The sequence below is a fragment of the Neomonachus schauinslandi genome, chromosome 7 (genome assembly GCF_002201575.2).
Source record: "Neomonachus schauinslandi chromosome 7, ASM220157v2, whole genome shotgun sequence".
NCBI lineage: Eukaryota > Metazoa > Chordata > Mammalia > Carnivora > Phocidae > Neomonachus > Neomonachus schauinslandi.
This window is the reverse complement of record NC_058409.1, coordinates 44,378,836-44,406,298: the sequence shown is the minus strand read 5'-3', so window position 1 is coordinate 44,406,298 and position 27,463 is coordinate 44,378,836. Positions and strand designations below refer to the sequence as shown.

Genomic DNA, 27,463 nt, shown 5'->3' with positions numbered 1-27,463 from the left:
AACAGATAACAAACTTTTAAAAGCCAAGATTCTCAGATCAGAAGTGCTATATTAAAACACAATGTTGTTATGCCTATCGTTCAAATAGATGATACATATTTAGGGAAGGAGGAGAAAAGCCAGGCGAAACTGAAAACCTGATTCTTACTAAAGCCTTCTGGGTCTTCTTCCCACATTGTCAGTTCCTCTTCAGTTAGCAGAAAATAATGAGAGACTAATCTTCTACATATCTCTGTCAAAGTGGGATATGTGAAGAATGCCATCTTAATCTTATGAGCTTCTAGAGTTTCAGGGCTGCTATCTAGAAAAATAAAATTTCCAAGTTAATCATACAAAGATTCTACCAAAGTTGGATTATGTAACTTCAATAAATTTAAAAATACACTCTTGGGGGAGAAGATAAAGTGGTGTATAAATTCTCATTTTTCTTAAGGGCAAATTTCAAAGACATTTCTTTATTCACACCACACACATCAGTCTTGCAGCTGTCCGCCCACTACAGCCTGTACATCCCCGTGCTGTATTATCACACCACATTGGAGTGACTTAGATACATATGTCTTTCTCTCTCCTACAAGAACTCCTCATTCATCTTGGTACACATGCACATGAATGCAATCCAATGTCTAGAAGTAACCTCACTAAAATCAGAGAAAAATTTTAATTGTACAAATAAATTCAGCTTACAACATGAACTGCAGTGGTTATTGGAGTACTTAATTCTTAAAGTCCCAAGCCTTCAACTGACCTTTTATTGTGCTACAAAAGATAGTTTACTAAATGCATTATATGGCTTTTAAAGCTGGCACTCACATATTAAAGTCTCTAATCCTTACCTCTATTTCATGTCCAAGCAACATTTTACTTTTCACACTTAAGTAAATGAATTTCAAATACATAAAAATAGCAATTACTTCACATTTGAAATAATGGGGGAAAAAACTGCCAGTAAGGCATTACCTTCAAAATTTTTGGATGGCTTATAAGCATAATTTTTAACAATCATCTTAATAAGATTCATGCATTGAACAATGAATCGTTCGAATGTAACGCCTTCACCAACTTCCGTAAATACATAGCTTACAGAAAATTCCAGTGATCTCTGAATTAGAGGAGTAAATGAAAACGGATGCTGATCCAAGAAGTCCAAAAGCTATAAAGAAAAAAATTAAAATTTATTTTCTTCAAGTTCATATAGGAATATAATCATCCATAAGTACATCTTATAACTTTGCTAATATACATCTGGCAAGATTTGAACCTGGGTGGAGAATCTACATACATGTAGTTTTCCATGTAATACACGTGCAACTGATTTCATGGGATACATCCTATAATGTGGGTAGTGTCAGATTGTATCTCATGACAAGAAATTTCTATTATTTCTAGTCCAGGGTCCAAAATAGACCCACTTCATACTTAATTCAGTAACAATGGGTAAATATGAAACAAAAAGTGTGTATACAAAAGATAGGACTTTAAAAAGTAATAAAGGCAAAAAGTGAAACTACATTTCAATTACCAGTTGATGAGGTAGATTTCTTCTTTACGAAAGAATTCTGGCTAATAAATGCCAACAAAATAATAGAATGCCATCATTCTGTAACCCCTTATCAAACAACAGATGTAGGCATGATCATTAATAGCTTCTAAAATAACCAACAGGGAAAGGCTGCTGAGGAACTTTATAATGGATAGCTCTCCCTCAGCACTGCAGACAGACACTGTATCTCCTGATGTGATGCAATACGAAATACACAATACTCTTGTAAAGTACTCTTGCCATCCTTGCCCTCCTCCACAAAATAAAGTCTGAATATGATCAAGCCTCTATATCTAACTACAAATTTATAAGAGATATGGGAAGAGGAAAGGTATAGAGACAAAGGAACATGGTAAGTAACACAACAGGATGGAGAGAGCCAAATGCAAACACGAAAAACCCTAGAAGGAAATTATCTATTACCTCGACAAATAGATAGCAACAACAACAAAAAAAGAGAACTGACACTACTGAATCCCAATTCCAACAAAACAACTATAAAAACTGAGAAAAATCTGGGGCGCCTGAGTGGCTCAGTCGTTAAGAGCCTGCTTCGGCTCAGGTCATGATCCCAGGGTCCTGGGATCGAGCCCCGCATCAGGCTCCCTGCTCTGCGGGAAGCCTGCTTCTCCCTCTCCCACTCCCTCTGCTTGTGTTCCCTCTTTCGCTGTGTGTCTCTCTGTCAAATAAATAAAATCTTTAAAAAAAATAAAAATAAAAATTGAGAAAAATCTAAAAACTGGCTAAATAGAGGATAATAAAAAGTCATTCCTACTTTTTAAATGTGTTAGATTGGTTACTTTAAACCCCTAATCACTTAAAGATATATATTCAAATATTTATAGATAATACTAATAGGATATCTGAGATTTGCTTTTTAAAAACCAGCAAGTGGGCGCCTGGGTGGCTCAGTTGGTTAAGCGACTGCCTTCGGCTCAGGTCATGATCCTGGAGTCCCGGGATCGAGTCCCGCATCGGGCTCCCTGCTCGGCAGGGAGTCTGCTTCTCCCTCTGACCCTCCTCCCTCTCATGCTCTCTGTCTCTGATTCTCTCTCTCTCAAATAAATAAATAAAATCTTTAAAAAAAAAAAAAAAAAAAACCAACAAGGAGGGGAGGGAGAGGAAGTATACAGATAAAACAGCTAACTTTCAACATATGTTGATAATTCCTGAAGCTAAGGGATGACCTCAAGGGGACTCAAATATGTTTGAAATGTTCCAATTTGTAAAGCTTTAATAAAGCCAGACATTATAAATGTGAATTCCATAAATGAAATTATTTATGAACACTGCACAGATCCACTGACTAACCACATCATGGCATTTTACTTTGCTTTGTGTTTTTTTTTGGTTTTTAACTTAAACTACCTGAGTCAATTTCCTGCTGGCTCTTGGAAGATTAGGTAGGCTTTTGCTGTTGAGGCTATTTAGGACCTAACTGTGGGAAATAAGGAGAATTGAAACTAAGGTACTGCAACTTAACCAAAGACATAAGAACAGCTCATTTCTATTCCTTTTTTCTACTCCCAGGGGAACAGACAACCTTAATCCTATTAATGAAGCTTCAGGAAAAAAGGGAAAATAGGCTACAAGTTTAGATACTGCTACCTCTCTTCAACGACCGGTTTTAGTGCAATGCAGTCCTCAAACCAGGTCTTCCCAACTCTATGTACTTCTCTCAACCATCCCCAGGCCAAAATTTCATAAAAATCAGTTTCCATAAAACTTTGTTTTATCAGAAATTTATACACATTGCCTAGCACAAGTGCACCCATATAATTCTATTCAAAAGATGTTTCATATTGACGACGATAATCTGTCATTCTGAATATAGGGACTTCCTGATATTACATTGCCTGTTACATATGACCTAGTTCCTGCTCAGCTGCAACTGGTACCTTCTTTATCTCTGCTTTTATCCAGTAGGCTTGAGAATAAGAAACTACAGAGAAATGAACTTCTCTAATATTAGGATTTTTTTTTTACAATAAAGTGACTTATAACTGATATTATGGCATACAAATTTAATTATTACATGCATCCTAAATACTTCAAAGTAGTTTTTTTTTAACTTTGCTATAAATAGTCAGAAAACAACTTACTTCACATTAAAGAATGTATGCTCACATCATTCTCCTTCTTAAATCTGAGTACATGTATTTTATTTAAGAAAACATACTTAAAATAAAAAGAAAACTTACCACTTTAGTAAAAAGAATGATGGTCTTTTCCAATCTATCTCTACAAACGTTATCTGTACCTATATTTCTACCTGTTAAAAATACAATTCAAATATTAGTACAAGTTTATAATACTCCATTAATTCACAATCAAAACAATGACAAAACCTTTCACAAAAATAGTCAAGATATATTTTTGTACGTTTTGCATTAAAATTCATTACTGTGCTTTCCCAACTCTAAAAAATTAATCATCAAGTTTTTAAAAAGATTTACAAGTACTTAACAGACACAGTCATCCCCAGTACCATGTTTCACAAAATTAATCCTAAAATACAAACTGAGCTCATGTTAAAGTGAAAGGGAAGTAGCAATTTTATCCATGAATTACCAATCACATTTTCAAAATCTAAATTAGTCATAGTTGAAATTTACAAGCAAAATAGGTAAAAACAAAGCATTCAAAGAGTAACATACTCATTATTTTTCCTGCATTTTCTGACCATTTTCTTCAGAAAATTTCCCTGGCATAATTAATTAATTTTGTATATTCAGAATAGTGTCCATCAGTCCATCAACTACTCCCTATAATCATACTCTTCTGAATCATCTCATCATTTACAACATTCTCCTCTCCTGGGAGGACTCCTATTCTTCCCTTTGCTTCTCCACAGGGTGACCAGAGAAAATGACCATTTTCATAAAAGTAAACTACTTTATATAAGTTGTCTTATTCATCTTTGCATGTACAGTACCCAGAACAGTACCTGGTGAAAGACTCAACAATGTTTTTACTAAGCTGAAAAACGACTCACATGAAACAATCAACAACTCCCTAAAAGTGAGTACACTAAAATATCTTCTCAGACTATTAAGTCCCCAAGTACACACGCACGTAAATGTACACAAATACACACAGGATGTACACATGTGTATGTGCGCATGCAAGCACATGCGTGTGTATTCTGTGTTTGTAGGTGTGTATGTTGAGTAAAGGTGCTTACAATCACAGGGAAAAGGATAACAAACAGACAATGAGTATAATATAACACAAATATAAATGCTAAATTCTCTTGTGTGTAGTGGATGAGAGAAGGCCCTAAAGATAAGCCAGTGAAGATTAATATACAAGGGATTTACAAAATTAAAGTACCATTTAAGGTAATTTATATCATACCCACATGTAAAATGAACTAAAAAAGAACCTATACAAAGTCTAAGGAGCATATGGCACAGGAGCTACATTTAATGAGTATTAAATACATGACTGCTGTGGATATATGCATGGAAAAGAGCAGTAGCAGTAAAAATATCTACAAAGAAACAGGACACAAAACAGATTTAAAAAAAAAAAAAAAAAACGTTTCCGCAATACGCAGGACAAGACAGGTATATAAAGACAAAGTGAGCTCCCAATGCAACCTCAAAGGATTAATGATCAAGAGGTTACCCTTTCCAGATGCACAAGCAGAGCACAAGCTATGAATAAGGATTCTACAAGTAAAATCTACTGTCAAAGGAGTACTTACTGCATTCCAGAAATTGCTTCAGGCGGTCAAATATTCCATGTAAAAAACCCTAGAAAAAAAGTTTTTTTAAGGTCTCAATTTACTGTTGTAAACAGCTCCCTTATACTTTTTCAAAAATACTAAAATGTATCTATCACATCATTTTAAAAAGTTAAAATGAGATAAAATAAATATTAACAAATCTTCCATTAGAAAATACAGTATTTCATCTCTTCAATGTCTCATTTCAGTTACCTTAATCACTTTGCAATAAATAAAACATTATTTAAGCATTCTGTTTAATTAGATAATCTCTATTCTCCTCACTGATTTTCTTCTTCACAGCTCTTATAATCCCCTGGCATACTGTTTGTCTATTATCTGTCTGCTCCCACTAGAATGTACACTCCCTAAGAGCCAGAAATTCACTGTGTTCACTACTCTATCCCAGAATCCAGGAACAGTATTTGAGAATATTAAGTACTCGGTATATGAATAAATGGTACTAATTATTAAAGTAGAAGTTCTTAAGCCCGGGGGCCTGGGTGGCTCAGTTGGTTAAGCGGCTGCCTTCGGCTCAGGTCATGATCCTGGAGTCCCGGGATCGAGTCCCGCATCGGGCTCCCTGCTCGGCAGGGAGTCTGCTTCTCCCTCTGACCCTCCTCCCTCTCATGCTCTCTGTCTCTCATTCTCTCTGTCTCAAATAAATAAATAAAATCTTTAAAAAAAAAAAAAAAAAAAAGAAGTTCTTAAGCCCAAGTATTAAATTTATTAACTTCAGTTAAAAGAGAAAACAAGTGTCATCAATTATGATCTGGTAAAAATCTAAACAACCCTTATTTGCTAATATGTATTTTAAGAAACATTATAAAAATTTTACAGATATAAAGGGATAGTGAAATACAACTTAATTAAAATTTTTAAAAATTTCAACATCACAGACTTTTTGGATCAAAAAATTTGGGTGTATAAAAGATGTCACATGCTCTTTCAACAAATAGGATGGTCCAAGTTTTTGCACAAAATAACTACATGGTGAAGGCCATTCTGATGAATGACTAACTAGAATAGTATTATTTCCTCTTTGTCCTTAGGAATATGTTGTCCACTCATCCATTCTTGAGTTTGAGACAATTCAACTAGGATATCGTCATCTGACGACTCAGAAACAGATTTCACTTAGACAATTTCACCATCATTATCAGGGCCTAGAATGCTGCTCTCAGTTTGTCTGAGAGCATCCATCTTCTGACTCAGGTAAAAATTATGAAACTTCTTCCTCTTGTCAATTTTCTTCTCTGCCAATTAGGGCAGAAAATGAAGTTCTGAATTCTCAGTGTGTTAAACAAAAGCTGAAAGTAGAATAAAATGATAGTGCTTCCAGTCTTCTTTATTCCTTCTTAAAGATGATGGAATTGCCAGAAGGATGAAGCAGTAGTGAAATTGTCATCTTTCAGTTTCTTTATTGGGTTGTGCACTGTATTCCATCATCTTACATTTGACACTATTTCAGTCTTTTTAACCACAGTTGAGAGTAACTGAAAAGTAATGATAACTAACAAAAAAATAATTCCTAGGATGATGAAAGATCATTGAGATCCTATATGTATTTTAAATTTATACAGTAGTCCAATGGTCCCTTAAAAAAATGACAACGTAGGGGCGCCTGGGTGGCTCAGTCGTTAAGCATCTGCCTTCGGCTCAGGTCATGATCCCAGGGTCCTGGGATTGAGCTCCACATTGGGCTCCCTGCTCAGCGGGAAGCCTGCTTCTCCCTCTCCCACTCCCCCTGCTTGTGTTCCCTCTGTCACTGTATCTCTATCTGTCAAATAAAATCTTCAAAAAAAAAAGTAATGACAATGTAGAAAGAATTTTACTCTATTTCTTTTAAATAATACTAGTTTGTCAATCGGGGTTCTCCAAAGAAAGTAGCAAATGATAAAAGTCATCAAATTTAGTAAGCTGATCAAGCGAATCAAGAATTTATAGAATTATAGACAGCTAATTACTCTGCAGGCCAAATAAACTAAGTTACAGTTTATGATTTATGTTATATAATTACACAGTAACTCAAATTAACCATTAAATGGTCATTTATAGAGCACTTTAATTAGCTGAACCATTTACAAAAAATCATTATCTCCCTTAATCCTCACAACATCCAATGAAGTAGGTACTATTACTTCATCTTCATATTATAAACAAACAAAAAAAGAAACTGAGTATCAGGGTAGATAAGTAAACAGCTGGAGGCCACGCTATCAGGAAAAGGCCAAGTCAAGATTCAAATCCAAATCTATTTGCCTCCAGAAACCAAAATCTCACCATTATCATACAGCACTTCTAAAGCATCTTTTAAGTTCCATGTTATTTTTAAGACCTTTATGTTACTTGAAAAACCGCCCTTAACTTGTTAAAATTCTATTTTTTTTTCCAACAAGTCAATATACCTTAACTGCTACAAAACAGCATTTATAACTGAGTAAAAGCGGACATACAGTTTCAGTAGACAGAAGACAGACTCTCAAGGGAAAGCCAAAAGCTCACAGAACATTGACAGTTTCCTCTGAAAACCACTATTCCACTTTATAAGAATGTGATTCAAATCAATTTATTTTTACTAAAAAAAAAAAAAACACCAATGAACACAATCAATATTTTAGTTACATAATTTTATGATATTCAGAATCATATTGCATATAAAAATAATTACTGAGCCTTCTGACCTACTGTTTCACTCTATCACATATTCATTCATTTTACAAATAACTACTGAGCATTTACTATTGGCAGAGACTATTCCAAGCTCTGGGACGGACAGTGAATGAAATAGTCTCTGCCTTTATGCAACGTAATGCATTATAGTGCAGGAATTTAGGAGAAGCTGTCTCATTGGTTTCTGGAAGTGTTTTATGGCACTATGGCAATAAATATAAATATTTAAAATGTATCAGCATTAAAATTATGGCTGGTTTTTTTTTTACATATTTTGGCAATTTGACAATATCAATCAATGCTATCAATGTGCCTGTACTTGAATCAACCATTTCCACTTCTAGTAATTTATCCTGAAGAGTGCATCAGAAAAGTACACAATGACCTATATACCCAAATGTTCATTCCAACATCACTGACCAACAATTAAAAACTGGAAACAACCTATATATCCATCAGCGGATAACTAGGAATTTTTTTTTTTGTTAGTTATCATTACTTTTCAATGAGTAAATGAGTCCCTTAAATACTGTATTTAAATCCTAGTTCCAATGGATAACTGGGCAGGTAAATTATAGGAATCCTGTATTAATGTTATCACTTTTTAAAAATTAGCTCACTGACAGTAATCACATGGATTTACCACAGAATCATTAAAAACATAACACATATTACTGACATGAGAAAAATACCCATGAGAAAAACGACATATAAATTTAAGAAAAAGCAAGTCAAGAAACAGAGCATGGGTCCCATTTACATAAAACTGAGGAAGAGAGAAAAGAATATCTGAAAGACTGCATAAAATGTCTTAAAGTATACTTACAAATTTTAGCAATATCTTTGATACCAAGTTTTCAAATGACTTTTTATTTCCTTTCCTTCTGTGTTTAACTTTTAAAAAAATAAGCATGTAACACTTTTATAGAACAAAATAGCCATCACACTATAATGATGTATATCACCAGCTTTTAAATTCTTTTAACAGTAGAATCATTATTGCAATCAAAATCTTACTGACAGGCACAGTATACTAAAGATTTAAAACAGAGTAACTCTGGTCAAATCTGGTAGGGCAGACCCAAAGACCCAATGAGATGTACTTTTTTCACAATTCTGTTCAACACCCCCAAAGCAACCTATACAAAGCCACATTTTAGCTGACTTAAACTCACTGTGAAAACTAACACAGATCTGAGTAAATATATAATACAATCTCATTTTGTTTCAGGATAAAATATATACAGCTATATATTCTTGTACACAGAAAAAGTAGATGATGCCATACAAACAATGAATATACATCACAAATGTTGGGCTTAACAATAGGGCTTTCCCTTCTTGTATATATACATCCAATTGACTACAAAGAGCACACATAAATGTTATGATCAAACAAAAAAAATCATTTTAAATATCTAGGTCCACAATGGACCTAGAAATGTAATAACAGCATTCAAATTCAAGAAATTCACCCCAATTCAAATTATAAATAACACTCAAGGTATCATGGCACTTGAGAACTGTCCTAGGCTTATTTCCTCCCCTTCATGAAGGAGCTGCTTTGATATACTGAAAAAAAGGCCGTAAGTCTAAAAAGTATAGTATAACACATACAAAATGGTAAAAGGTCACTTAATAAAAACTTGTAAATGAATGCCAAGTAAAAAGAATAAGCTTTAAAACATTCAGGAAAATACCAAGCATTTTCCCAAAGCCACAAAGAATCAGTAACTGCTTTCACTTACCATCACCTCCATATTCTTATGAGGTTCCACAAATCCATTAACAGTTAATTTACGCAGCACTGAAAAGTAAAATTGAGCTTTATTGCACTAAATGCCTCGTATCTTATCCTATAAAATCATAATCATAACAAAGACTCAGAATCACAAAGCCTCATCAAGACTGGGGGTTACTCTAACTTCATCCTTTCATATAATACATAAAGAAAGGTAATCCTTGATCATTGGTTTGTTTCCAAGTAGGAAAGATGGAATGACAGTCAAATTCTTATGACTCAAAAGCTGTGTTCTTGAGAGTTTGGACCAGAGGCTGAACTCGGGATCTGACAAGATGGCCGGGCTGCCCTGCAGGATTATCAAGGCAACCCAGCGTTTGCTGGCAGAACCAGTTCCTGGCACTAAAGGCAGAACCAGATGAGAGCAACGCCCATTATTTTCATGTGGTCTTTGCTGGCCCCCAGGATTCCCCCTTTGAGGGAGGGACTTTTAAGCTTGAACTATTCCCAACAGAGAAGAATACCCCATGGCAGCCCCTGAAGTATGTTTCATGACCAAAATTTATCATCCTAATGTAGACAAGTTGGGAAGAATATGTTTAGATATTTTGAAAGATAAGGGGTTCCCAGCACTGCAGATCCGCACAGTTCTGCTATCGGTCCAGGCTTTGTTAAGTGCTCGCAATCCAGCTGATCCATGAGCAAATGATGCAGCGGAGCAGTGGAAGACCAACGATGCCCAAGCCACAGAAATAGCTAGAGCATGGACTAGGCTATATGCCATGAATAATATTTAAAATCGATCTGATCATCAAGTGTGCATCACTTCTGTTCTGCCAAGACTTCTTCCTTTTTTGTTTGCATTTAATGGACACAGTCTTAGAAACATTACAGAATAAAAGCCCAGACATCTTCAGTCCTTTGGTGATTAAACGCACATTAGCAAATCTAGTTCTTGTCCTGATTCACTGCTGTAAAGCATGAGCAGAGGCTAGAAGTACCATCTGATTGTTGTGAAACCTTTAAAAGCAGTGGCCCTTCTCAGCTTTTATTCATTGTCCCCCTCATGGTTTGAGTATAAAGCACTGTGAATGAAGGTAGTTGTCAGGGTTAGCTGCAGGGGTGTGGGTGTTTTTCTTTATTACTTTTTTTGAGGGGGAGAGGTAGTTTTATTTTAATTTTATGGGCTCCTTTCCCCCTTTTTATGGTGATCTAATTGCATTGGTTAAAAGCAGCTAACCAGCTCTTTAGAATATGCTCTCTAGCCAAGCCTAACTTCATTTAGATGCTGTAGATGGACAAGCTTGATTGTTTGAACCAAAATGGGAACATTAAACAAACATCACAGCCCTCACTAATAACATTGTGACTTTGCTGTCAAGTGTAGAATCCTTCCTTCAAGAAAAAGCTTGTGACCATTTTGTATGGCTTGTCTGGAAACTTCTGAAAATCTTATGTTTTAGTAAAATATTTTTTTTGTTATTCTAAAAAAAAAGCTGTGTTCTTCTCACATATCTTAACTACTTATGTTTCTAAAACTATACTGCAAAACTTAATTGCTATAATTGTTAGTACTTCTCACCTGCAATAACCCCTATAAGTTGAAACTGAGAAAGTTATCTCTTCATTCCATAACCATGAAATTATGTCTCAGCAGTGACCAAAGAGCTTCATTTAGTTTTAGACTACATTAATGAAAATATAGTATCTCCTATAAAGGATATAAAAGCTCAACTATTTCTAAATCTGAAATAGACTACAGCACTCAAGTATAAACAAACATCACATTTTATGAGTAACTGGTGTACACAGGGAGACAAGCAGGATAAACGACTGGAAGTCAGATCTATATTTAAATCCCAGCTCCAATGTTTACAGCTGTATTATTTTGGACAACTTTTCTAGATCTTACATTCTTTGTCTGTAAACTGTGTTAGTAAGTCCTACCTCATAAGGTTATTAAAGGATTCAATAGAATAATATATGTAAAACAGCACAAATCAGAAACACAAAGATGGCAGCAACAGAGACTACAAAATTCAAAGTCACATCACATTAAGAAAATGTTACAGATAGCACTGCTATCTCTGTAACTGAGAGTTAGGGTTCATGACGTGAAGCTCAAAGGCAGTATACTAAAAACAGGTTTAGAAGGGGGTAATGGTGAAAAAAAAAAAGTTCAGAACGCAACTGTCCACAAAACTATCAGTTTCAAACTACAATTATATGCAACTCAAAAGTTACTCATCATCATAGGAGAAAACAGGATTCAAACTGAGTCCCTTATTCTGGATTCATTCATTCCCACAAAAGTACTTGCTCCACATTACCTGGGACAGTCCTTTCTTTCCCCCTTCATCACTTGGTTAACGTCTACTTACCCTACGATGATTCTGGTTCAAACATCACTTTCTCAGGAAGTCCTTTCTGACCGCATTGTCAGTTACCATAATATTGTAAGACCACTGTCACGTGTCATTTTACATATATTTGTGTAACCATTTTATTATGTCTATCTAGTGTCAAACACCTAACCACAAATTTATTGAAATAATGAATATATATATGCATGTCTAAGTGCACACAGGTATAGACTCAGATTACATATAACAAAAACTGTAGTCTTAAGCTTTGCTCAAGTCATAGAAATTTACAACTGGGCAGAACAATTACTTTAAAAGGAAATGCTATGGGATTTTTCCAGGTCAAGATATCTTAGAAATGCTACAGTGTACCTAAGACCCTGAGACAAGGAAGTACTGGAAAGCTAAAATCAGGCTAATGTAGATTAGTGCTGCATCCTTTTTGTCAGAGTTACTCTTTGAAATCAGTAAGGTAAGAAAACCACAATTAAAAGCACTAGTGAAAATTCCTTAATCATTAAATACAGAACTTACACAAGTCTTGTACACATAACCTTATACCAGTTTCTCTAATTCTTTCTGGATAAATGTTTCTCTCTAAATCCTTTTAAATTTCTTCCTCAAGGATGTTGACAAAACCATCTCCACTCACTTATATAACCAACCACCTGTATAATGAATTTTACTTGTCAGCAGTCCCTTAAATTCATTCACGCTTTTGTCTAAGGTTCACCAAAATGTGCTGACAGGGGCGCCTGGGTGGCTCAGTTGGTTAAGCGACTGCCTTCGGCTCAGGTCATGATCCTGGAGTCCCGGGATCGAGTCCCGCATCGGGCTCCCTGCTCGGCAGGGAGTCTGCTTCTCCCTCTGACCCTCCCCCCTCTCATGTGCTCTCTCTCTCTCTCATTCTCTCTCAAATAAATAAATAAAATCTTAAAAAAAAAAAAAAAAAAGGTGCTGACAGTTTGAAGTCTGTGCATCCACTGTCTGATCAATGGTAAGTGATGCACGAGAGCAGTGCCAAGAGTGTACAGCAGTATCCTACGGTACTAAGAGGAGTATGACAAAAGGGCTTATAAGTAAAGCCAAAGGATGCAAAATGAGCCACAGTAAGAGCACTAAAGGCTGCCTGAGATCAAACTAAGAAATACAAACTAATAAAAAGCCTAGGCACCAGAAGAGGAGAAAGATTGGAAGACAAAGAGAATGAGCCAAGCATGAGTGTTCTGTAAAGGAAAGGAATCTCAGAATACATTTGTCAAGGTAACCAGCTCGGGGAAGATAAAATAGAAATTTATGCTAAGGGATACCTACAAGCAAAGCACAGGAAAACACAGGCTAAGATGGCATGCCATCAAGCACCTTCTAAAATCCAAGTGAGCCTGACGTACAAACAAGAAAGACAGAAGCTGAGTTCTCATGGAAAACAGACCTGGGAGACAGAGCTCAACGAACACTTGAGGACTGAAGTTTAGTGAAGTTAGCACAGCAATGATAAGGGTAGGAGCCCAAAAAGGGAAGTGTAAAGTAGAAGCAAAAAAAAAAAAAAAGCAGAAATATTTGAAAGGAACATATTCAGAGCCCCAAGACCCCAGAAATGTGACTATAACATAAAACTATCCCACACTTTTATCCCACAAATTCCTTGAGGAAAGGCTGTTCTCACTAATGAAAAACCAACCACAAATAAGGCCTTGTATCTGAGGGAGAGACTAACCACATACTCTCCCAGGGCAAGTGAGAGCAGATATCCATCAGAGGAACTATCTGTTGATTCTTCTGAGGTATGTCATTTCCAAAAATGAACATACCAAGTTTAATAGTACCTTTCAATGACAGCAGAGTTCGTTCTAGTGAACTTAGAACTGCAGCTTCACCGCCAGAAGAAACGTGTTGAAGGAATGTGTCTGTATGGTGATTCCACAGAGAGCAGGCAAAATTATAAATTCCAGATGCTAACTGCAAAGAAATATCAACAAATTTGTTCATAAAAAACACAGATTTCAGTAATCAATGAGATCTACAGAGTAATACATTTCAACTTTTAGGTCAGTTTTTAATTACAGTTTTAATGTCATTTTCAATGAGATGTGAAATAGTTAAGTCATTTATCACGTTTCAAACTTTTTAAGACAGAACGTACAGTATCAAGGACCATTTCTGCTGCTGCTGTGAACACACATATACACACCTGAAATACTCGTTTTTCTTGAAACAGTACTTAGTCTAATGCCTGCACTGCAGTCTGACATTTTCTATTATAGCTTTTTTCTTCCACTAATATGCTGCAACATTCAGTTTTTAAAACAGTGACAGACTGTTATTGAGTATAACATATAAAATAGTACACTAAGGGGCGCCTGGGTGGCCCAGTTGTTAAGCGTCTGCCTTCGGCTCAGGTCATGATCCCAGGGTCCTGGGATCGAGCCCCGCGTCGGCCTCCCTGCTCAGCAGGAGGCCTGCTTCTCCCTCTCCCACTCCCCCTGCTTGTGTTCCCTCTCTCGCTGTCTCTCTCTGTCAAAAAATAAATAAAAATCTTAAAAAAAAAAAAATAATAATAATAATAATAATATACTACTACAAAAGAATCAAATTTCTGTGTTCTGCCGGTTCTACCCATTATGGTTTTAAGGCATTTAATGCAGGAACATACAAACCACAATGCTTGTCAAGCTGATTTCCTAATAGGTACTGATATTTACAAACCTCACTTTCACACTGGGATGCAGTTGGCCTCTGCCACCCAGGTTGAGGCAGAACCATTTCCAGGGGTATCTTCAGCTTTTTATGTTTGTTTTTCCAGAAGGTCTAAGAGCAATCCAGCTGAGTCTACATGGCCATTCAATTTAAATAAAAATGATATGAAAGTACACATGAGGGTGCCTGGGTGGCTCAGTTGGTTAAGCAACTGCCTTCGGCTCAGGTCATGATCCTGGAGTCCCGGGATCGAGTCCCGCATCGGGCTCTCTGCTCGGCAGGGAACCTGCTTCTCCCTCTGACCCTCCCCCCCTCTCATGTGCTCTCTCTCTCTCTCATTCTCTCTGTCTCAAATAAATAAATAAAATCTTTAAAAAAAAAAAAAAGAAAGAAAGTACACATGAATGACTAATTATCATTAGCATACTCTAGAATGCTTTTTCTTACTCCAGATAAGAGTATATCATCTCCACTAAACACTGGATTTATAGTAATTTCAGGCATCAGAAACCAGTCAGAAATGCAATCCTATAAATAAAATAAAACTTCTATGAAAAAAATCCCATTTCTATTATTTTAATTCAATAATTTTAATGGTCTATGCTTACAGGTGTAGGAAAAGAGCTTTGCCAAATCCCCCTGGTGACTTTGCATGTATCTACATAGGCCACAAAGGCAAAGACTTGAACACAACTAATAGGAGTATCAGCAGAACATATTACAATCCTCCTGGAAAACAAGAAATGGAAAGCTTGTAAGGAACTTCTACAAGACCATCTCCTGCTCACCTCCTCACTTCCTGGGTTCTGATGAGATATAAAGTTCTCTGACCCACCCCCTTCAAAATAGAGCTGCAGAAAAAAAAAACCACTTAGTTACGGTCTAGAAGAGGCTCCTTAGCAATGGGGCCTCCCACAATTTGCACCTGAGTCATTCAGCCCATACTGCCTTGGTCATTCTTTTTGGTATGTGGAACAAAAATCACAGGGAGTTGGTACCAATGTGTCTAATTTCTTTTCTCTGTCCAAAATAAATAATAAACTGTCAGAATCTAAAAGGCCTTCTGTCTTCACTAACTGATCAGAGCTTTGGCTCTCCCTTATTTTGTGCATATGCTTAAAACAGGTATAATGACTACTTAATAAATAAATTCAGCATATTCTCAAATACACATGGAATATATTAGAAAGTAAAATCAAATTATTTAATCTTAATGTTTCATGATAGTCAAAATACAGTAGTGATAATTAGCTCAATACCTTATTACAGCAAGCAGCAATATCATAAAAAGTTAAGGGTCTAAAACTGGTATCATCCTAGGAAACAATACTGTAACAGAGAAGCAAATATTCATTCTAATCAGAAGGGATATAATCTGAAGGGAAAAAAAACACTTTAAAAAATGTGTAAGCTTTACTTAGGACTATAGTGAACTTCAATATTTTTCTTAGTAAATCAAGTCCTTTCTGAGACTATGAGGCTAAAATATACATCTAGAATTGGAAAAATTCATCAACTTAATTTTTATTACACTTACTGGTAAATGTAAGTTAGAGCATCCTATACTTTTCCAAACATGTAAATCATCAAACTTTTGTCTGCCAGAATAAAGTGAAAGAGCAAGTCCCATTCATTAATCCTAAAAGTCCTAAAAGTCACAGTGCCTTTCATCTAATTCTCAATGCACTCCTCTAGCATTGCATGCCAGACACAATAAAGAAAACAACAGTAACCATTCCCTAGTTCCTTAATTAAAAAGTAAGATTAAGCTTGAGAAAAAAAGTTGACCAAATGGAATCTGACACCAGCTGAAGAAAAAAACTTGTAAGGGATAATCTACCACCCTAAATCACCAGCATAACATAACTGAACTCAGGAGGTTCACCACTGGGGATGCATCAAATACAACACAACCCAAGAAAGTATTGAAAGAGATTTAGAGGCAGGGAAGAAGTAGTAATGATACATAAGACCTAAAAGCAAAGTTTTAAACTAAAGTATAATTTCTATTGCAGCAAATATTTCAACAAAATAAACTGAAGTCTATAGCCCTGGCCATAATTTTTAGACCCATTTTATACATACGTATTAAATAAAATCTAAGGGGAGACATACCCCAATTTCAAATAAGAACAGAAAACCATTCTACTCTAAAGCAGTCTCTTGCTTACAACTTACTTTCGAGCCCTCCTTCCCATCTCCTTCTTAAAACTATTTGTTTCAGGGGCACCTGGGTGGCTGAGTCGGTTAAGCATCTGCCTTCGGCTCAGGTCATGACCCCGGGGTCCTGAGATGGAGCCCCACAATCAGACTCCCTGCTCACCTGAGGTGTAGAAAGGTTAAGTAACTTGCCCAAGAGCAAAGAGTGTAATTAGCAAGAGGAAAAGACAGGACTGAAACCAAGGAAGGTGCTCAGAGCTTACATTTTTAACCTCTATGTTCTAATGCCTCTTAATATAGTATGTAGCAATTAACTACATAGTAATTTGGTAAAAGAAACAAACATTAGTTGTATAAATTCTGTGAAAACTTTTTCATACCAAAATACAAATACTAAGTAGATACTACCCTATACATTGAGAATCAATATAGCAAATCCTGTTCTCCAAAAGTTATGTAACAATTCAATAATGGTAGAATTTTCTTTTCCATAACAACAAAAAGGAAAACTGCCCCACACTCACCAAGATCAATACTGCTGCTAATATGGATGCAATAAACTGTTTGAATGAGAATCTCACCTAACAAATTCTTCCGTTAAGTCTCAACCCTCCTTTGTACAACACTCAACAGAAAAACATGAACTTCTGTTCTATTATTTACATGGAGTACCTATGCAAGACAGCTAATATAAATTGAACATTGTTCATATATAAATATACAATCTTTGTATGTATATAAAATTTGGAGCAAGTCCCATTCATTAATCCTAAGAGTCACAGTGCCTTTCATCTAATTCTCAATGCACTCCTCTAGCACTGCATGCCAGATGCAATAAAGAAAACAACAGTAACCATTCCCTAGTTCCTTAATTAAAAAGTAAGATTAAGCTTGAGAAAAAAAGTTGACCAAATGGAATCTGACACCAGCTGAAGAAAAAAACTTGTAAGGGATAATCTACCATCCTAAATCACCAGCATAACATAACTGAACTCAGGAGGTTCACCGCTGGGGATGCATCAAATACAACACAACCCAAGAAAGTATTGAAAGCAAAGAACTTTGTATTATTTGCTACAAATAAGGAGACAAGGAGATAGCTCTCAAAGCACTCTCTCTCAGTGAGGTTAGTACAGGAAACCTTTATTCAGTGTATCAGGGGGCAGGAGCAGGGAGCTCACATAAGCACTCTGGTTCAACTGTGCTTGCCTAGCATGTCAACATGCTTCCTAGTGCACACGTCCTATGTATGAAAACTCTGCCCACAGGAGGAGACCTCAGAGTTATAATGAACTAAAGGTAACTTCAGGACAACTCAGGGGGGCTTCTGCACAGGTCCTCACTTCTAATCCAGCTCAAACTGGCTCATGTAGGGGCTATCAAGGGAGATACACCTAGCAAGGGGCTCTCAAGTGAAACACGTAGTTGGTCCTCTCCTTGGCCAGAACTGTTGGTTTTGCAAGACAAAACACATTCCTTCCCTGCTTTTGTCCCTTCCCCTCCTTCCTTCTGCTGAGAGCTTTCGACTGCCTTATTTGAGACCTCTTCTGTGAGTAACTTCCTGCTGCATTCTAGCTAACAAAAAAAATGTCAGATTTATTTTCAAGATATTTTACAATAACATTAGCAAAATGGCAAAACTACTTTGTTATAATTTTTTCAGGCACTATTTCTGTTACCAGGAGAATAACCCTTCACAGAGTTCCACCACCTGCATATGCACAATGTAAATTATAGTACACATACCCAACATAAAATCCTCCCCACTGACTCCCAACACAAAAAACAAAATAAACAAAATATACCACAGAACATCTGTGAACACTGTACCAAAGGTTCTTATTGTCACAAAAGTGAAGAAAAGGAAGTTTTTCATTATGGTGGAATCAAAGTCATTGTAGTAAAATTCCATTCTGCTCCATAAAATCGTCCTCTTTTCCATTTATCATTTCACTCTAAAACATGTTTAAGAAAGTCCCATAATTCAGATAATCAAAGGTTCTATCCATTCTACCTTAAGCAACTTTCAGCAATTTTTGAAATTTTCATCCCCATTTCTTAAAAAAAAATAATGCCATAACAGTTACAGACATTAAGGGCAAAATTAGATCTTTATTAATTCTTCCTGCTTGCTAGCCCTGAAAATTAATAGTATGAAAGTACCACTTTAATTAGTCCTATAAATATGAAAAGCACCTAAGTAGCTTGGCAAATGGGAGGTATTGCTGAATGAAGGCATACAGCATTTAAGGCAAAAATCAAGAAAGAATCAGTAGTATTGCCAGAAGAAATTTTTAATTGACATTCTCCTTTGTCTCATATTCAGTTCTGGAGCTAAGCACCTAGTTGAGGACATTAAAGCTCTAATTCAAGTTCTTTTTAGCTAGCCTACAAAAGAAAGGCCCCTACCCAAACAGAGATGGTTAGAATGAAGAATAAGCAATGGCGCTACCCTTTCAGCCCAACGGTAAAAGGAGAAAGACAAGAGAATGAAGGAAGAAACCACAGGAATTTGGGAAGAAGCTCAGCTGGAAAAGGGAAAATAATGAAGCTCAGCTTCATTATTTAATGAAGCAAGTACGTGAAATAAAAATATTTCTTCTACATTTTCCTCTCAAAAACGTGGAGGGAAAAGGAAGACAATTCAGTGAGACAATATGAAAATAAGCTATTTGATGAAACACATTAGGTACTGGTTCACAAAAACCACAAATACTTGCATTTTATTTTTCTAAACCAGAAGAAACACTGCCACCCACTGACTGCTGAGTGATTTTAACCGATAAGTGCAAAGACTTCACTCCCTGATTGTCAAAAGGGAACCATTATGGGAAGTTTTATTTCTCATAGCATTTAAAATATCCTTACACTTTTTTAGCTTCCAGATCGTGGTTCTCACAATTTTCTCCTAAGAAACAAACTGAGAAAGTTTTAAATCAAAGTCTTGTAATTCATCACTAACAGTGGGACACAAAATATTACCCATAATCTATAGCTGTCAAACCTGCCTGACCTCAAGCTCATGAACAAGACACATAACCAAGAGATGTAGAACGTACAAAATCCTGTAAGACTGGTCAGCCAATTCTTTCACCAAGTGGCATTAAAAAAAAAAAAAAAAAAGGAAGGAAATGAATACTATTCTAAAGACACTTAAAAGACTTGACCAAACATACCCACCTTATTCATTTTTCTGGCTCAAACCACTTGTTAAAATACATTTGAGAATAATATAGAAAATCTGCTAAAAGTATTAAATGGTACTAAATCACTATTTTTATTTTTCTTAGGTTTGATAAAAGTTAAACAATTATAAACAAAATTAGTATCCTTTTACAGATGAATACTCAAGTATTTAGTGATAAAATATCATTAAATCTTTAAACTGCTTTAAAACACCTTAGGAAAAAAAGTGAAAAAACAAAAACAGCAAAATGTTAACCGCTAAATCTAAGTGACGGATATATGGCAGTTTATATTTTTCATTTGCATTCTATGTTTTAAAATTTTTAAAACAAGGACAGGGGAGGGTATGTACTATGGTGAGCACTGTGAATTGTTTAAGACTCATGAATCACAGACCTGTACCCCTGATACAAATAATACATTATATGTTAATTAAAAAATTAAAAAAAATAGATACAAAAAAGAAAAAAAATTTAAAAGTAAGATTTTAAAAACGCCGGTATGTTATTAATAACAAAAAGGTAGTTATTTTGGTAGTAATCAGTTTTTGCTTTAATACAAAGCTTAAATATATATTTGTTTCCATTGAACCATATATATATCAAATTGCCAAAATGTCTCAGGACAGAAGCTCTGGTGGGTATAAGATCTATCTCAAAAACAATTTCCAATCAAACTGCCGAAGTCTCTCAACTGATATTTATTTATTTTCACTGAAGGACATTCCTAAAGACTGGTAGCATCTGTTACCTACATATCTTTTAGTAAACCCTCGTTTTCATTTTGTTCTCAAACCTGCCACTGGTACAGCTCAAGCCCAGGAGGGACACTGTGGCCCATGTTACAGATCCCTAAAGTCCTCTAATCCTTGCACAGCCACAGACCTGTGTTCTGCCACTGGTGCCTAAATGATGCTCTCATGTATCCAAAGAATCACAATTCGTGAAGGGGAAGGAAAAGGTCAAACCACCCTCCTCCCCACTTGGGACCTTATCTTTGTTCACAGCTGTGTCTCAGGCATCCAATACAGTGACTGGCAGAATAGGAACCCAGTATTTGTCATGTGGATAGAACAAACAGTACTCCTTCATGAGCAACTTACAGAGATTTTAGTGATACATTTTTTGAGTTTTTATTCTTTTTCCAAGTCCCTTTTCCTAGGACCCAAGTAACAGTCTGTATACTATAGAAAAGACAAGCACCATGCTATACTAAAAATCTCTTCTGTTCAGTGCACAGCTTTTTTTTTTTTTTTCCTCCTGGCTCAAGCTAGTCCCAATGAGTCTCTCTCCTCCCTTAAAAGTTCCCACCAAAAGGTTCTTCTTCCCCTCCTATTAATATAAGCCTAGACACACACATACAAGCTCAAATCCCCACAGAGGCTCACAGCAGAAATGACCCTTTATAAAATCTGAAGCCATTCTTTAAAAAATGTGTTTTTAAAAGCCAATATAAAATTTGGCAGAGCAAGAGACAAGACCTAGGATCAACATGCATTTAGTGAGGCAATTAGAATCACCCAAACAAAACTGAAAACAAGCTATTTCACCTATTTAATGATTTGCTTAGAAACACACATTTATGGGGTGCCTGGGTGCCTTGAGTCGGTTAAGCGTCTGCCTTTGGCTGAGGTCATCCCATGGATCCTGGAATCGAGCCCCATGTTGGGCTCCCTGCTCAGAGGGGAGTCCACTTGTCCCTCTCCTCCTCTCCCTCTGCCCCTCCGCCTCCCCCCACCCCAGCTCATGCTCTCTCTCTCATTCGCATCTCTCTCTCATTCACACTCTCTCTCTCAAATAAATAAAATCTTTAAAACAAAACAAAACACACATTTATGTTTTAAGTAAATTTCACTACAATATAATATCCTGAAGGCTAGAGTTATACCATGTAAGTGGCACCTTGGTATACTCACATTTACCATTCACAATTTCAACTATTTGGAAATTTTCCCTAGGGATATCATGAAGTTAGAGGTTTCTAAAGACTAAGTGTGAAAGTCTCTGCTACAAGGCTGAGTGATCTTAGCACTAACCAATCCATCTCAAAGTAGCTATGTGGTTTCCATTTTGTTAGCTCATTTAGAAAACACACTAACTCATCAGGAAGACTATTCTGAAGTGTGACTGACCTTTGAACAACACGAGGGTTAGGGGCAATCCCCACCTCCACACACAGTTGAAAATCTGTGAATAACTTCTGACTCCCTCAAAACCTAACTATGAATAGCCTATCGTTGACCGGAAGCCTTCCTGGTAACATAAACAGTCGATTAACACACGTATTTTGTACATCATATATATTACATACTGTACTCTTACAATAAAGTTAGAAAAAAGAGAACGTTACTACAAAAATAATACAAAAAATATATTTACAGAACTGTACTGTAAAAAAAATCCTGTGTATAAGTGGACCTGCACAGTTCAAACCTATGCTGTTTGAGGGTCTTGTAATGTGGTTTCACCTTGCTTCAGTTCCTTTTACCCCTATCACGCAAACAATACACACACTGTTCAGTGGGAATTTATTCATCATCAACCGTTCAGTTTTTAAAATTTCTAAGTTTTAGCCTTAACAGTTAACATCACTTAGCCTTTAACAGTTAACATCAATATTTTTATATTCAGGTTTCTATGAAAAGCATAGTTTTATTAAAAAAAAAAATCCATTTTTATGTCAAATCCAGCTCAATTTTGTGACTGCAAACAATTTTCTCTCAACTGCTGATTCTGTAATACGTCACCCCTCAAAAGAACATAATTTATTTTAATGTGAAAGAAAAAGAGGATATAGAAATTGTTGGGTTGCACTGAGCAGCAGGTTCTACTTTTAAGTGTACACTGCACTACTTTGCTAGAAGAACTAGCTCAACTATGGCTTTACATTTTTAGGTGGGAAACTAATTGAGTACATGAAGACCATCTTAGCATCACAGTAAAAATATTTTTAAAAGAACTTTCCTATACTTCAGATTACCAAAATAATAGGGGCTACTTTATTAACTAGCGAAACTGCTTTTTATAATCATGTCTTCCTATATATACTCCCTTCAATTCAACTACATATCTCATACCCCACTAAACCCATCAGACATGATCGTGTTCCCCTCTATACTATGCTCCGTGTTTCCAGGTTCAGCTACTCCAATCCATATTGAAAGGTGCTAAGTTGAATTTTTTTCCAGGTATCTTAAGTTTTACATATCCTCCCAAAATTCCTGCTCTTTTATACTACGCCACTTTGAAATCTGTAAGGTATCTAAGAACAAGTCTCCTCCACAACTTATTCATTTAACTGACAGTTACTGAGCACCACCCACTTCTCTGCATTCTTCTGTAAGACTATAACAATAAAGGCTAAAATTTCTCTCTCATGGAACTCATAGTGAAGTGGATCTCGGACAGATAAGTCAACAATTCTAAGTCAGCACTATGGAATAAATAGTATGCCCAAGATGCTAGGAAGACCTATACTTTACAGTGTACAGAGAGGAAACAGCCTCCTCATACTACAAGAAAACTGACCAAGAAAGTTGAAGGGCTCAGAAAGCTAACTCAAACAAGCTATCCAGAATACAGCCTCTGATTAGATATGATTCGTAAAGACTGCTTAGGCTAAATATAAATTATACCTAAAAACTGAAGCAACACATTAGGAGAGTACAACTTGAGAAAGCTGAACTTTGAATTCAGACTTCTGGAGAAGGGTACTCTTTCATAAAATAATTGCAACCCTCAACCTTCAAGACATTTGACTTGGGAAAAGAGCCAATATAAAAGTAAGGAGAAGAGTGTAAGATGGAGATAAAGTCGAGCAAAATCAGCAAGAAATTCACAGAAAGACCTGAAAGAATCAACAGTCCATTTCCTACATCCTAGTTGGTTATCAAGCAAAAGCAACAAGGATTTAAAAAGCAACCTTCAACAAAAAGAATTTCTCTTACACTCAACATCCTTGGATAAACCTAATATTGGCTATTTAAACCAAATGGGTTCAAAGTAGAGAACCTAATGTGATTCTGGCTTAAGCTTTGGTATATGTAAGAGTTACCTGGAAAGCCTATTAGAAATGCAGATTCCCAAATTATATCCTCAAAGTGAGGATTACAAAGGCAAACAAGAACACTGTTAAAAATACTATGAGACTTATCAGTGTTACATGGTGCAGTCCAAAACACTAGGCTGAACAAAATGAAAATTACTACTTTAAGGTGAAAATAATCAAATACAAAAATGTCAAAGCAAGTGAATGAAAAACGCAGTCTTTTCAACAAATGGTGCGAAAACACCCAATAAAGGGTCTCACCCACCAGTTATGTCAGACTCCTTCCCTACATCTGCCCTACATGCATCAATTACCCAAAAATGTCAAATTTAACTTTCTATATTTCAACTCTATTCCTCATAAATGTTCTCTTTATCACAGCTTCTTTTTTCCATCTGAACCTCAAAAGCCTCAAAAGAGTCTCTGCCTTCAGACCATTCTCTACCAACCAATCCCTGCTTACTGGCAACTAAGCAATCTTATTGTATCACTATGCAGTTTAAAATCTTTCAGATGTTATCTGTTATTCTGAAGCTTTTAGGTCCACTGGAAAGAATTCATAGTCTTTGATTAAAATATTTAGAAGGGTAAAACCACAGACATTTTTATACCAGTAGCAGTTTTCATAATCAAATCTAACTATTTTAAATCACTTACATCATAAAACAATTTCCTATCAGCAGCCAGACGTTTGGAAGCCAGAGTCTTGGTAACATGATAGAAGGTAAGTAATGCTCTGTGCTGTCGAAGATCATCTTGGACTTTCACAGATTCTATAAGAGTGGGAATAAGTTCAGGCCACTGTCTAGGACAGTCCAATCGAGCAACTTTTGCAATCAGCACTGCAATCTGAGTTGCAATCTAAAGGGGAAAAAATCATCAGAAATACACATATGAAATCAAATCAGCAGATAAGGAATGCATTCACAGTTGAAAATTACCTTTTGGTTAGTTAGACATTTGACAAAAGTGAATAAAATTTCACTGAAAACTGCTTACTGAGGAGTGATTCACAAAGTATGGTCTATGAATCCTCTGAAGAGAGGATGGGGCTAAGAACTTTCCAGGGGTCTACGAGATCCTCCCTTTCCCTCACTAATCAGTGAAGCTAGATTTTCTTCATGTAACTTCTCCCAAAATAATACATTCCAACAGAGTAACTGAAGAAGCAGATATGAAAATCTAGATGTCTTCTTTTAAATACCCAGACACCATGGCTATATGCAAAAAAGCACAACAACGCTACTCTTCTCACTAAATATTTGGGGAAAGAGCTATGGTTCATTTTTTAAAATTCTATTATGTTAACAATCAATGGTTTTGTTATTTTCAATTAATATTTTTAAGTTTGTTTTAATTGCTAACACAGTAAATATTAAAGATATAACACTTTTTAAACATTCAAATTAAGTGTAATAATAGTATCTTGTAAAAATCTAAGATTTGTAACCGTAAGCAAAACTTACTCTTTTAAGAAAAATCGCACTCTAGAGGAAAGAAAAAAATTGAACTGTGTAATCTATTATCTAACCCCCTCAGAGTACACAGTGAGAATGGAAAATGTGATGGATGAAGGAAACAGAGAAGACATCCTGTAGTTTAAAAAAAAGGAGGTGGGAATAACATAAATCATTAAAATTAATTTCTAAGACTACAAATATATAGAGACTTGCTTCCAATAGTGTGTATCTTAGTGAATTTTAAAACAATAGCCAAATATAACCAAAATTCTTAACACCTCAAACTGAATCTCAGAATTTAAAACCCATAAACATCACAAATGGACATTATGAAGTATCATTTTTAATGCAAAAAACAAAATTAGTTTGGGAAAGAAGTAAAAAGTAAGGCAAAAGAAAGAATACTTGGCATTCGTTTTCTCACTAACCTGGTTTACTGGTTCATTGAAGTTGGTGATTAGCCCTGCACGCAAAGTAGATTTCTCCTCCTCTGAGAGAGCACTGTAAAAAGATTTATTTATTATGCAAAAGAATGCTACCTAACAATAAACACTGGTAAACACTATTTTGAATTTTAACAATAAAAAGCTTTTCAGGGCGCCTGGGTGGCTCAGTTGGTTAAGCGACTGCCTTCGGCTCAGGTCATGATCCTGGAGTCCCGGGATCGAGTCCCGCATTGGGCTCCCTGCTCGGTGGGGAGTCTGCTTCTCCCTCTGACCCTCCTCCCTCTCATGCTCTCTGTCTCTCATTCTCTCTCTCTCAAATAAATAAATAAAATCTAAAAAAAAAGCTTTTCAAACGAGGGGTTCTGATTAGTTTTGGTAAACAAACAGAATTATTTCCATTACTTATAATATTGGCACATCAAGTAATTCATAAGCATAAAACTCCTTCACAACTGAATAAATATGAAGCACAAAATAGTAAACAGTAGGAAATAAGACAAATCCAAAGTAAGAAATGTGGTATTTTGACATCTGCTTTTATTGATATAAAAATAGGGCGCCTGGGTGGCTCAGTTGGTTAAGCGACTGCCTTCGGCTCGGGTCATGATCCTGGAGTCCCGGGATCGAGTCCCGCATCGGGCTCCCTGCTCGGCGGGGAGTCTGCTTCTCCCTCTGACCCTCCCCCCTCTCATGTGCTTGCTCTCTCTCACTTTCTCTCTCTCAAATAAATAAATAAAATCTTTAAAAAAAAAAAAAATAGTTGGCCTAAAAAAAAAAATTAATCGCTGCTAAAAGAAATGTGTATGAGTATGTATTAGTCTTCCACTGACTTCTTTTATAAAATCTGAGTGAGGTTATTCTATGGAGGATCAGGAATCAGAGGATATCTGGGATGAAAGAATTATTAGAAATCAACTAGTTTAAAAATCTAGGACCTTCAGAATAAGCAAAGCCCTGACAAGAATCTTCATTTTAGACTTCTAGACTTCTGAACTGTAAGAGAAGACAATTCTATTGTTTTAAGCTACCTAGTATCTGGTAGTTAGTGATGGCAGACCTAAAAAACTAATGCAGCATCTAAAAACAATGTAGGCAGCCAGGACTTGCAAGGGGTCTTAGAACGAAGGGAAAGGAACTGTGCTGAACCAGTACATTTCCCCTTGAGGTGTCTGCCCACAAGGAATCACGGTAAGAGCAGCAGCTACAAGACTAATAAGCAAGGAAGAGATTTCACCAGGTCTCAGGGCTGGAAAGACAAAAACTAAAGCTCAGGGCCAACAAGGCAATACTTTGGGTAAACACCCAAAGCTTGCAGCTGAAACCCCAAGAAGGCTAAAAATTGGGATTAAGAGTAAACCAGAAAGAGACCACCCTCAACTAAACCAAGGTTGAAGTCATACTGTATTTGCTTGCCTGG

At 36.1% G+C, this 27,463-nt stretch overlaps 1 protein-coding gene and 1 pseudogene across 2 annotated transcripts in view; one reads left to right on the top strand and one right to left on the bottom strand.

Moving 5' to 3' along the window:
• The window catches only part of IPO11 (importin 11), a 211,476-nt gene that overhangs the window by 146,690 nt on the left and 37,323 nt on the right, over positions 1-27,463 (bottom strand). For both annotated transcript variants that reach the window (XM_044916828.1, XM_021702083.1), the window contains exons 4-11: positions 26,029-26,101; positions 24,798-25,001; positions 13,877-14,009; positions 9,695-9,753; positions 5,253-5,301; positions 3,745-3,815; positions 961-1,153; positions 149-301 (exon numbers count right to left, since the gene is read on the bottom strand). In XM_044916828.1, the coding sequence (XP_044772763.1) occupies positions 149-301; positions 961-1,153; positions 3,745-3,815; positions 5,253-5,301; positions 9,695-9,753; positions 13,877-14,009; positions 24,798-25,001; positions 26,029-26,101 (935 nt within the window). The remainder of the gene's footprint in view (positions 1-148; positions 302-960; positions 1,154-3,744; positions 3,816-5,252; positions 5,302-9,694; positions 9,754-13,876; positions 14,010-24,797; positions 25,002-26,028; positions 26,102-27,463) is intronic.
• On the top strand, positions 10,023-10,484 carry LOC123325288 (annotated as a pseudogene).